At 50.0% G+C, this 12,468-nt stretch overlaps 1 protein-coding gene across 1 annotated transcript; it reads right to left on the bottom strand.

Annotated features, from left to right (window-relative positions):
• Positions 1 to 4,718: 4,718 nt before the first annotated feature.
• Positions 4,719 to 6,539, bottom strand: LOC310665895 (apelin receptor-like). Its single transcript, XM_083416304.1, has one exon. The coding sequence runs from the start codon at positions 6,414 to 6,416 to the stop codon at positions 5,193 to 5,195; it is 1,224 nt and encodes a 407-aa protein (XP_083272430.1). The 5' UTR covers positions 6,417 to 6,539; the 3' UTR covers positions 4,719 to 5,192.
• Between the last annotated feature and the right edge of the window lie 5,929 nt (positions 6,540 to 12,468).

Genomic DNA, 12,468 nt, shown 5'->3' with positions numbered 1-12,468 from the left:
CAGGCCTCTCTAGGTGCCCCTTGGGACTCTGCCCAGTCCACACCCTTCACTTGCCCTGCCTCACACCCTCCTTTAGTGTTTTTGCCTGACTGGAATGGGTCCTTGAAGTCTGATCATGCCTCTTCCTTACCAGGGTGGGAAAAAGATCATTTTACCAACAAAGTTAAAATTTGCATTTGATGCTCCACCCACTTTTCCCTCTGTCTCCACCCCTCTCCCCAACGGCACATGTTTCCTGGAAAGGAATGTGCCTCTTGGTCTGAAAAATATTCCCCACCAAATATTTTTATTAAATGTAACACATTTATATGCCATTTTTTTCCTCCCAGGAGCTGAAGATGGCTCTCCTCCTCCGCCTTTCATCCTCACAACAACCCTGTGAGGTAGGTTAGTGTTAAGTACTGAGTTGAAAAGGATCCAAACTGCAGCAGTCTGATTGGTCCTAGAACAATAGGATCCAAATTGCAGCAGTCTGATTGGTCCTAGAACAATGCAGCAGCATGATTGGGTGGTTCCTGCTGCATTGTTCTAGGACCTCTAGGTCTTCTTCCACCGTCTCTTCTCCCTGGTCTCTGATTCTGCCAGTCATTTCAGCCAATTCCATATGGTCCATCACTTTCATCTGCCATTCTTCCAGAGTGGGTAGCTCTTGTGTCTTCCAATGCTGTGCGATGAGTACTCTTGCTGCTGTTGTGGCATACATAAAAAAGGTTCTATCTTTCTTTTTCACCTGTTGGTCGACCATGCCCAGGAGAAAGGCCTCTGGTTTCTTCGGGAAGGTGTATTTAAACACCTTTTTCATTTCATTATAGATCATTTCCCAGAAGGTCTTAATCCTTGGGCACATCCACCAAAGGTGGAAGAATGTGCCTTCAATTTCTTTCCATTTCCAACATTTATTATCGGGCAAATGGTAGCTTGACTGGAGTCATGTACCATCTATATATCATTTTCATAATATTTTCTCTTAAGGCATTACATGCCGTAAATTTCATACCAGTGGTCCCCTAGTCTGACACACTAACCACTACACCACATTGCGTGCTTGCTTTTCTTTAAATCAGGTGACTAACCCGTGGCTCTTCAAATGGTCCTGGGCTTCAGCTCACATCATCGCTGACCACTGGGCAGACTAACTTATCGCTGGTGTCCTTTGACCAGTGGCAGAGTCTGCAAACTCCTTTAAAATGTGGTTGATTGAATCAAGTACTTTGGGCCCTTCTGGGCACAATACATGTTCTCTGCCATTGCGTGACAGCCTTTCCCAGGCACTGGACACCAGTTGTAGTTGTTGTTTAGTCGTTTAGTCGTGTCCGACTCAAGAGGTGGCCAAAGTATTGGAGCCTCAGCTTCAGGATCTGTCCTTCCAGGGAGCACTCAGGGCTGATTTCCTTCAGAATGGATAGGTTTGATCTTCTTGCAGTCCATGGGACTCTCAAGAGTCTCCTCCAGCACCATCATTCAATTCTTTGGCGATCAGCCTTCTTTGTGGTCCAGCTCTCACTTCCATACATCACTACTGGGAAAACCATAGCTTTTACTATACAGACCTTTGTTGGCAAGGTGATGTCTCTGCTTTTTAAGATGCTGTCTAGGTTTGTTATTGCTTTTCTCCCAAGAAGCAGGCATCTTTCAATTTCGTGGCTGCTGTCACCATCTGCAGTGATCATGGAGCCCAGGAAAGTAAAATCTCTCACTGCCTCCATTTCTTCCCCTTCTATTTGCCAGGAGGTGATGGGCCCAGTGGCCATGATCTTCATTTTTTTGATGTTGAGCTTCAGACCATATTTTGTGCTCTTTCTCTGCCATCAAGGTTGTGTCACATTTTGGACGACTGCCATTCCCATAATCTCTAATCAATAAACATGCCAGCTGGGATGGATGGGAGTTGTAGTCCAAAACATATGGAGGGCACTAGCTTGCAGGATGACTGGCATAAAGAGTGACAGCAGCCCATGAGGACCTTGGAACTAGCACTGAGGCAGGAGAAAGAAAGGCCAAGCAGCCAGCATAGAGCAGCCTTTCCAAAATGGGCAGTGCCATCCCCTTTGGGGCAGGGGGATTATTGTGTGTGTGCGCCCAAGGTAGCAGGGGACCGCTGGAAGTGTAAATGACTATCAGGCTTTGGGAGCTGGTACCACTGGATCCAGTTCATCAATTATGTTGAATTAATAACCTGCAAAACTGGCATCATCAGCACCACAACCAACTGAGCTATCCAGGTTTTAATTGGATTTTGAATGAAATTGTTGCTTCTTTGAAATTTATTGGGGGGGGGAGGTTATTCCTTTATTCTGATAGGGTAGGGAGGGGGCACTGGGGATGAATTTACAGAACCAAGGAGGCAGTAGCCCAAACCTGTTCTAGGGGCTTGCTTGCAGCTTTTAATATGGCGAGGTTTGGGAGTGGTTTGATAAGGAGCCCTGGATTTAATAAACCTCATCACCAGGTGAAGAAGAGAAGAAGAGTTTGGATTTGATATCCTGCTTTATCACTACCCGAAGGAGTCTCAAAGAGGCTAACATTCTCCTTTCCCTTCCTCCCCCACAACAAACACTCTGTGAGGTGAGTGGGGCTGAGAGACTTCAGATAAGTGTGACTGGCCCAAGGTCACCCAGCAGCTGCAGGTGGAGGAGCGGAGATGCGAACCCAGTTCATCAGATTACGAGTCCACCACTCTTAACCACTACACCAACACTGGCACGCTGGTGAGATAGATAAGCAGAGCCTGCAGAAGCTACGATGGTGTCAAATACTGCCCAGTCACCATGAGGTCTAGAAACTTGCTTGTTGTTTTTTTTAAGAGGTGAAAGTAAGAACTGAAGGGCAACATGGCAGCGAATTGATTGACTGATTGATTGATTTAAACAAGCCATGTGGTGGGTGAGTTGACAGCCAGAGAATTCATGATTCTGGTGGGATTTTTAACCTCTCCACTGCTGCCATTTCCCAAATTTGTAAACAACAGCAACGAACAGCTGGACACCTTTTCCAAACCACTGCCAATCAGATTGATAAGTAGATCCCTCCTGATCGTTCAGTCTTCAGCCCACCACTGCTCTCGTGTTGAGACCTGGCCAGTGTCTTATAGAGCAGATGCAGATGGCAACCTCCCAACAGATGGGCTGGTGTTTGTCCATTAATCACCACCTATTGTCCCAGTTGCTTTGTTCCCTTCCCCTCCTACCCTTTCTTGGCTTCTGATTTACCTTTTGAGGATGTGGGAGAGATTTCACCAGGGGAAGAGGCTGTTGCAACCAGTGCTTATTGTCTGTGAAGCGGGGAGGACTCGATCTCATGTAAACACCCTGCAGTGTCGAAGAAAGCTGGTTCAGCTGGCTGACTGTAAACATATAAAGCTGCCTTCTACCAAGTCAGACCATCGGGTCCACCTAGTCCACTATTGTCTGCACTGACTGGCAGCAGGTCTCCAGGATTTAAGGCTGGGGACATACCTGGCCACACCTGGAGATGCTGTGGATTGAACTGGGGACATTCTATATGCAAAGCAAGCGTTGTGCTATGGTCTCCTTCCTGTAAAAATAATGTAAGATTCTAGTCCTCATTGTTCAGAATAAAAGACTGAAATAAATAGGAACACGGGCATGTGCTGAGTCAGATTAGTATTGTCTCATTGACTAGCAGCTGTTCTTCACGATTCCAGGCAGGGAGTTTATCCTAGCCTTACCCAGGGAGGTGCCACTGGGGATCTGCTGCAACCTTGTGCATGCAAAGCAAATGCTCTATCCCTGAGCTACAGCCCTTTCCATAAATGCACTTTGCACATGTTCAAAGGCATTAAAGTGATTACTACCACAAAGAGAGCATGTGCAACATAATAGTGATTGCATCTGACAAAGCCATAAAAATCACTATCTCTCTGAGACTACCCTACCTTACAGGATTGTTGTGAGAAGGAAAAGGGGAGGGGGGAACCATGTACATTATCATGAGCTCCTAGGTGGAAACATGGGGTAGAGATGTTCCAAAAGGATAAAACTCACAAAGTTGGCTCCCCGGACCCTCAGCCCAGTCAGCAACATCAGCTGAGCTCACATGCGTCGAGGGTTTTTCACTGCCCCTAGCCCGTACCTTCCCAGTTTCCTTGTTTTAAAATTTTTTTTAATCAGATGCAGAGGGCTATGAATTTGACCAAAGCAGGATCGCTAGGGAGGGAGGGGTTTCATTGGGCACACACACACACACACACACACACACACACACACACAACGCCCAGCAAGGACCAAGAGACTAGCTCATTTCTTTGTTTGTTTTTAAATTGTTTTGTCTTTGTTTCATTTTGTATTTTACATTTTGATGTTTTGAACTGCCCTGTGATCTTTGGTACGCAAGGGCGATATACAAATTTAACAAATAATATTAATAGTATTTTGAAGGCTTTCTTTAATCAAAGGGACACATAGCAGGCGATGGATTTAAACTACGTACGCTTGAAAATTCGTTTGAAAAATCCCCTAAGGCGCAAAGCTATTTGGATTGCAATATTTCCTTTTCACTTAGCCTGAAATGGGTTCGGGCTGCTGCTGTGTGTATGTTTTAATGACCTTCCACCAGCACCTTTCTCTGAACATCAGCCCAGAGTATCTCTTTCGGTCCGACAAACTCTCGCTCACTCATTCCTTGTCAAGCGCAGCTCAGTCACTCTCGGTCACTACGCGCAAGTTTTTAGGCAAGAAGGAGAAAAAAAGAACCAGGTTGGGTTTTTTTCCTGAGGAAACAACAACAAAAAGTATTTATTGATTACAAAGGGCAGAAGGGGAGTCACCCGCCAGAGGGACCTGCCCAGTCCGGGGGGATTCTCGGGTCTTTGCGGTGATGAAGAACTGTCAGACCTACTCGGATAGCACCAAAGCGCCAGTGTCCGGCATAGAAGAAGCGGGGGGAGAAAGAGAAAGAGACGGGGAAGGGGTGACATGGCAATGTCCTGAATCGCCCCAGCCCGTCGGGCGAGAAAGACGCGATGCCCAAGTGCTATCGCTGAAGAGGGGCGCCTCGCCGTCGGAAGTCCCAGGTTGCGCGTAGGCGCCTCTTCCAAAAGCGCGCTTCTCGCTTTGCTGCCTGCCAGCTCGTGGAGCTGAAAGCCGCCCTTGCCGCTGCCATCAGACGGGACTGGAGAGCTCGGAGTAGCCGTCTGAGCGGCTGCCTCGCTCTCCTCCTCCTCGCCTCTTTCTTCACACCTTGGTGCCCAAGGAGGGCAGCTCAGACTTCTGGGTCTGCCCGCTGAGGGTGGAGGAGACGGAGCCGGCCTGGGCGCGCAGGGCCCGGCGCAGGCCGAGCAGGAGGAGACACTGGGCGCGGAAGCGGCTGTCGAAGAAGGCGTAGAGGAAAGGGTTGAGGCAGCTGTTGATGTAAGCCAGGCAGGTGGCGTAGGGGTGCAGGCGAGGGATGAGTTCGAGCCAGGAGCAGGGCAGTTGCAGCACCCCCACCCAGTAGAGCACGTAGAGGTTCTTGAGCAGGTGGAAAGGGAACCAACAGGCGGCGAAGACGGCCACCAGGGTGACGATGATGCGCAGCAGGCGGCGGCGCTGGCGGCCCTCCTCCTTGCGCACGTGCTGCTGGAAGTGGCGGCTGACGGTGGCGCCGATGCAGCAGTAGCAGAGCGTCATGAGCAGCAGCGGCAGCACGAAGCCCAGCGCCGTCGTGGAAAGGCTCAGCGCCGCCATCCAGTATTCTTTTTCCCGCGGGCTGGATGCCACGCTGCTGAAATCCATGTCGCACTCGACGGCGGCCTCGGCAGCCGTAGCTGCAGCAGCGGCATCAGCAGCAGAGGCGTTGCCGTCGGTCTGGTGGGGTGGAAGGCGCGTACGCGTGTTGCGCAGCAAGAGCGCGGGCAGCGCCAAGAGCCCAGCCAGCAGCCAGACGGCGACCAGCGAGAGCAGCGTGGAGGTGCGCGGGCGCGCCGAGGCGGGCCGCCCGACGGAGCGCGGCAGGGCGTGCACGATGGCCAGGTAGCGCTCGAAGCTGAGGCAGCCCAGGCAGAAGGCGGACGCGAACATGTTGAGCAGCACCAGGTAGCTGCTCAGCTTGCACAGCGCCGAGCCGAAGGGCCAGTGGAAGCGCAGCGCCGTGTAGGCGGCCCAGAGGGGCAGCGTCACCACGAAAGCGAGGTCGGCGAGCGCCAGGTTGCCGATGTACGTGTCCGCCGAGCGCCGCTTCGCTGGCGGACCGCGCCACACGGTGAAGATCACCAGGCCGTTCCCCGTCAGGCCCAGAACGAAGACCAGCATGTAGAGGACGGGCAGCAGCGAGAAGGAGACCTCCCAGTCCGTCTCGGCCTCTTCCCAGGCGCACTGCAGCTCTAGGAAGCTGTCGTTCCAGGCCCCCGACGGCTCCTCCTCATACTCGTACAGGTCCCCCGCCAGCGGGTAGTCGAGAGGCTGCTGGTGGCGCTCCATGGCGCAGGCAGCCCACCGACCGGACAGCAGGCGCGAAGGGTCTCGTCTTCCGACGGCTGGCACCAGCGGCTTTCTCCTCCGACAGCTGTCTTCTGGCTAGGGGAAGCTATTAAAGAGCGGTGGGGTGGGTGGGCGTAGGAGAAGGAGGAGGGGGGTGGCTTGAGGAGACACCGCCCTTTCGTTGCGCGCCCTCCGGGACAGAGCCAGCCCCTCCCGTCGGGGTTTGAGCGGGAGACGGAGCCAGTCTGGGATTTTGCGATGAGTTTTTGCTTGCCTGCTTCGCCAGGGACCGCCAGCACATCAGCCCCAGCGAAAGTGTTTGCTGGGATGGACGGCAGCCGTCCATCAGAGCCTCTTCTCCCAGGTGACAGGTCCTTTATAGGGAAGAATGCCCCTATCCATCTTGCCTCTCTTACCGTTGCAGGAAGCTGCCTTACAGTGAGTCAGGCAGATTGGTCTATCTAGTTTTTTGTAAGCCGTGACTGGCTTTGGGTTTCAGGTGAGGAGCCCTACCTGGCGATGCCCAGGACTGAGCCCCTGAACCATTTCTATGCAAGGCAGGTGTTCTGACCCTGAGCTACAGCTTCCCCTAAAACGAAGCAAGATCCCACAGTCACCATAGGATTAAAGGCTGATTTAAATAAGAACCTAGGAAACTGCCTTCGAACAAGTCAAACTGACTGGCAGCAGCTATCCAACAAGGAGTCTCTCTCCCAGCACTACTTAGAGATCTGAGGGATAAGGCAGCCCCCCCCCCAATGTTCCTATGGCAGTTTATGGGACAAACCTCCCTTTCCAGCTGCTTTGAGATAGGTGCGCACTCTTGGACACAGTTCATACTCATTTTAGCAAGGAAGCCTTCCTGGATCCTGACGCTTGTCCATTAGTGAAGGGGGGGGGTCTGCTTGGGGAGGTTTCTACATTGGGCAACACAGTGTGCATCTGGGCGCTGAACTGCCTCGTTGCCCCCTCCCCCTTCCCAAAAGAAAGAAGACGATTCAGCGTCGGAATAAGAGAAGCTGCTGTTTCGTTTTCCCTGGCCTTCATGTGGGAATATTCCAGACCGGATGCTTTGCCAGGGGAGCGCAATGGGTGCTCAGAGGCTCCTGCTTCCCATGAGAAAAAAACCACCAGAGATTGCAAACCCTTCTCTTTCTCTCTCACTTGCAAAAAAGTAGCAGTACGAATGCTTTTCATCAGCATCATAAGGATGTGCTCACAGGGATGCACAGCTGCGGGCTTCAGAATTGTGTGTAGGCACATGGGCACACCAGAGGGGAGTATTGGGGGTTCTCCTCCCCAATGCCCATTGCTATGCTCATCACCCCAGATGGATAGGGTGACAGGGAGGGAGGGGGGTGTCTTTGCAATCCTATCCAGATGTTGCTCTCTCTTTTGACAGAGAGTCAGGAGCTTCCCAAACTCAGATTATGGATAGCGGTACATGCACAATAAGGCTCTGTTTGCACCATTCCAGTTTGTATTTTGAGCTACATGGGAATACAGGAAGCTGTTTATACTGAGTGGGACAACTGGTCCATCTAGTTATGTACTGTCTACACTGACTGGCAGCAGCTCTCCAGGGTTCCAGGCAGGGGACATTCCCAATTTATACTCCCCCCCCCCCCTCTCATGAGTTCCCAAGCAGCAAACAGATACACAATTTAAAAACAAAGTTGGGGGAAAGAATCTAAAACGGATGTAAACATTCTAAAAAAAGATTAAAATTAAAAGCAATTGCCGTTAAAAGCATCCCTCTAGGCAATGATCTCGAGGTATTCTTCAGCTACCAAATGCACTTGGATAAACAGGAATGTTTTCAAATTCCTCCTGAGAATGGGGGCAGGCACATCTCACTAGGGAGGGCATCTGATCAGTTTACAAGTGCAAAACCCATTCTAAAAATTAAAATGCTCAATGAAACAACCGCATGATAAAAGGATAGCAATTAAACCAGTTACAACAGCAATTAAAATTGTTGTTGTTACAGTTTATTTATGTACTGCTTTCGGGCCAAAAAGCCCCCAAAGCAGTGAATAGCATATGAAAACATCAACAAATACACCCCCCCAAAAAAAATTACTAAAAAAAATGAAATGGTACAAAATGGCTATAGAGACTTCTACCCCCAATCTTTCCTTGGGTACTGGGGGCAGAGGAAAGGAATGGCCAGGGAGGGGGGGTCACTGCCCTCTTTTTCCCTCTGGGGTTTTCATGAGCTGAGAGAAATCCCAACTTGTTTTCCCTTCCTTTTCCCGGTATTTTTTCCAAGGCTTGCCAGGTTGAATTCCCCCGAAAGGATGAGGCTGATAAAGTGGGTGATTGCTGAAGCCATAATAGGAGAGATTCTTTCTGCTTTCTAGCCTCTGCCATCCTGGGGCTGCACGGTACACCCCATGTAACTCAGCCAGGGTGTGGGCAGATTTCAGGCTTATGGGATTTACTTTATTGTTATTTTCTACTTAGCCACCCAAGAGCCACCACCAACTGCAGCCTGGTGCAAAAATCAGAATGGAAGAATTATAACGTAAGTCAGAATGAAAGAATTCTGAGCACAGGGGTTTGTTTTGAATTCCGGAACTTGGACAGAGAGAACACAACCCTTCCACAGAAAACCACACTAATCTTCTGCCAATCCATCACAGAAGAAAGAGACAGTCCGTCATCTACTCACTACTTTATTAAGACAGTACAAGCATAACTGCTCTCCTGAGCAGCATAACAGAAGAGTCGACTCAATCTTCGACTCAGAAGCGAAAGTAACACTCTGGTTACTGTACATGAGAACTGGCAGAGACTTCCTGTCTCATGCTCAGAATTCAGCAGTGGGTTCCCAGATGTTGTTGGACTACAACTCCCATCGTCCCTGAGCTCTGGCCTTGCTAGCTAGGGGTGATGGGAGTTGTAGTTCAACAACATCTGGGGACCCACAGGTTGAGAAAGGCTGCTGCAGATGGATCAGCCCAAAGGGGCCTATCTGCATCCTGTTCTCACAGTGGCCAACCAGATGCCCCCAAGCAGGACCTGAGCACAAGAACCACTCTCCCCAACTGTGGCTTCCAGCAACTGGCATTCAGAGGCCTTGTTGTTGTTGTTGTTGTTTAGTCGTTTAGTCGTGTCCGACTCTTCGTGCCCCCATAAACCAGAGCATGCCAGGCACTTCTGTCTTCCACTGCCTCCTGCAGTTTAGTCTTCCAGGTCATGTGGCCGCTAACCCAGAAATAGTGCTTCAGGTTAAGAACTTTGCTTCAGGATGAGAACAGAAATCATGCTCCAGTGGCGCGGCGGCAGCAGGAGGCCCCATTAGCTAAAGTGGTGCTTCAGGTTAAGAACAGTTATTATGGGCTGTTCCATGAATCCACTGGATGAAATAGCGGAAGAACGTTGCCTCAGGAGAGTAAGGAAAATTCTCAGGGATGATTCACACCCTGGCCGGCACTTTCTTGATCTCCTGCCCTCAAGCAGAAGATAAAGAAGCATGATTAGTCGCACCAACAGGGTAAAGAACAGCTTCTATCCGTGGGCTGCTGAATGAAAAGATAACAACAGGGCAACTGACTTTCAGGTTTGGTGGGTGTACGTCAGTAAACGAGGGGAATTAAGACTAAGAGAGCTGAGTGGGGGGTGCTTGTGTAATCTCACTGTATACAAGTTGTACAAGTGACAATAAAGTATTTCAAAAGAAAGTATTTCAGTTAAACTGCTGAGAGACAGATCTGCTTGCTGGAGATCTTGCCAGTAGATCCAGCCCAGACTGGCTTCCGCCAGCCACAGGATGCAAGGTGTGAAAAAGATGGAGCGTGTCATGTCGTGCAATTCCACTCAGCGCCAAGAGGGGCGCAGCTCTCCTTTTTCTCACAGGCTGCCTTGGTGAGTGAGATCATTGTGCATCAGTGCTGCCTTTGGACCTGTGTTGATGCTGTACCATGTCACACTGCGGGGCGGGAGGCTAAATTAGAAAGAAAAACCCTGTACGTAGGAAAAACTTGCATGCTCAACCCTAACTTTCTCCCTGATGTCTCGGTTATTCTGACAGTGCTGAATGCTGGAGGCCCATTTTTTGTCCCAGCCTTGTTTTTCCTGTCTGTAAAATGTGTGGGATGTAAACACAGGAGCAGTCAATGACAACATTCCTAGAGTGTACATGTTAGAACATGTGGAGGGATGTCAGTCCAGCAAGCAGGTAAACTTTCTGGGGACAGACTTCCTCCACATGTGACCAGAGGTGGGTGTGGCCTCACCTGTGGAGGTAAATGATAAAAGCACAGGGCAGGCAGCCATCTCTCTCTCTCTGCCATCTTCCTTCGATGAGGAAACATCTAAGGATGTTCTCTTGGCTCTCAGCCAAGAGAGGAGATAAGGACTATCTTGCTACAAGATAGATTCTAAGTGTATGTAACCTTTTTTAAGCTGTCTGCCTTCTGGGATCATACTGTGAACAGAACGTGAGTAAACTCTTTTATACTTTTATAAAGACTGTGTCGTGTCTTGTATTTTAAGAGGGAACAAAGGGGAAATTACCAGAGTAATTATTATAGAGGTTCTAGCGAACCTGTGCAGACGTTACCATTGCGAACTTAAAGGGGAATGTCATAAACTCTGCTGATATTTTGGGAACTTGTTAGCACAAGTTGGATTAGGATATAATCTCACAATATATCCTCTCCTGCACCCCTGAACATTCCCACAAAATGGGAATAACCACGAGTTTCCAGAGCGGGTTTTGGTGAGTTCAACTGTTCAAGGCAAAGACTTTGCTTTTTTTTTGGTATGAAGGAGCAAGCAATAATGGGGGGGGGGACACCACACCTACCTAACTTGGAGACAGACAGTCAGGTCGTGTAACCACAGCAGTGATCCAGAGGGGGAATAGCCGCTGGGAGGACTGCAGAGAGAAGAAAACGCCATGGTGCATCTGCCCCAGCTGCAACAAAACATGTCTCTCCTGTATTGGTCTCTACAGCCACAACAAGCATTGTAACCCTCCAAGAGTTTGACTTCACCCCAAAAGCACACTCATCCATTGTCTCCTGATGTGTTAAAGCCACGACACGCATTTATACTTCCAGATGTCATCAGTCAATATGGTGGGGAGTGGGGCACTTATGTCCTTGTGTCCTATCAGCTTCATGCTCCTTGCACCCCCTGCTTTATAACAGGGCTAGGGGTCCAGATCAGGCCTGCGAGCCAGGTCGTTTTCTCACCTGCCCGCTGTAGGCCAAATTTGATCACCTGACATCTCAGGTACCGTAATTGTGGCCCCTTGTCACCTGTGCAGCTTGAAGGCTTCTTGGGCCTGATTAGGGATACAGGCTGGAGTCTTCCCACCCTGATGAAAAATGGAATGAATCTATTTTATGATACGTGAGTCAGGAAGCTGTTTTCAGGCCCGATCCAGGCTTGATGTGAACTGAACAAATGGATGCTATCCTGCCAGGATCCCATATGGGCATTCCAGTGAAGTCTGGTCCATTCTTGCTGTTGTCTTGGGGTTGCCATAGGAACAAAGTAGGCTGCCTTGGTCCACCCAGTTCAATACTGTCTATATTGTCTTGCTGCAGGTGTGTATAGGGTGTTAGGGGAGGGGGTAGAACCTCTAGTGGGGGGCATATTGTGCTCCTTCTAGGGTAATCTGTCCATTTTTTGTCCTCGCCTTACACTCAGCTCTCACCTGTGGCTCCCAGAAGCTGTCAGCATGCAATGGTAGCCACAACCCGGGAATGGCTTTGATTGGCTGGCTAAACCAGGTGAGGGTAGTTGGTGGGTCTCAAACCTTGGTGAGTTGGTGTGGCGTTTGCCCATTCTTTGGGGATACGTTTGTGTTGGGGGAGACAAAGGGCCAATAAGGTAAAGGGACCCCTGACCATTAGGTCGAGTCGTGGCCGACTCTGGGGTTGCGGAGCTTATCTCGCTTTACAGGCCGAGGGAGCCAGCATACAGCTTCCAGGTCATGTGGCCAGCATGACTAAGCTGCTTCTGGTGAACCAGAGCAGCGCATGGAAACACCGTCTACCTTCCCGCCGGAGCGGTACCTATTTATCTACTTGCACTT

This window comes from Podarcis tiliguerta (assembly GCF_965153285.1).
Source record: "Podarcis tiliguerta genome assembly, chromosome: 16".
NCBI classification, from domain to species: domain Eukaryota; kingdom Metazoa; phylum Chordata; class Lepidosauria; order Squamata; family Lacertidae; genus Podarcis; species Podarcis tiliguerta.
The sequence above is the reverse complement of the archived record's forward strand: the minus strand, read 5'-3'. Positions and strand labels throughout refer to the sequence as shown.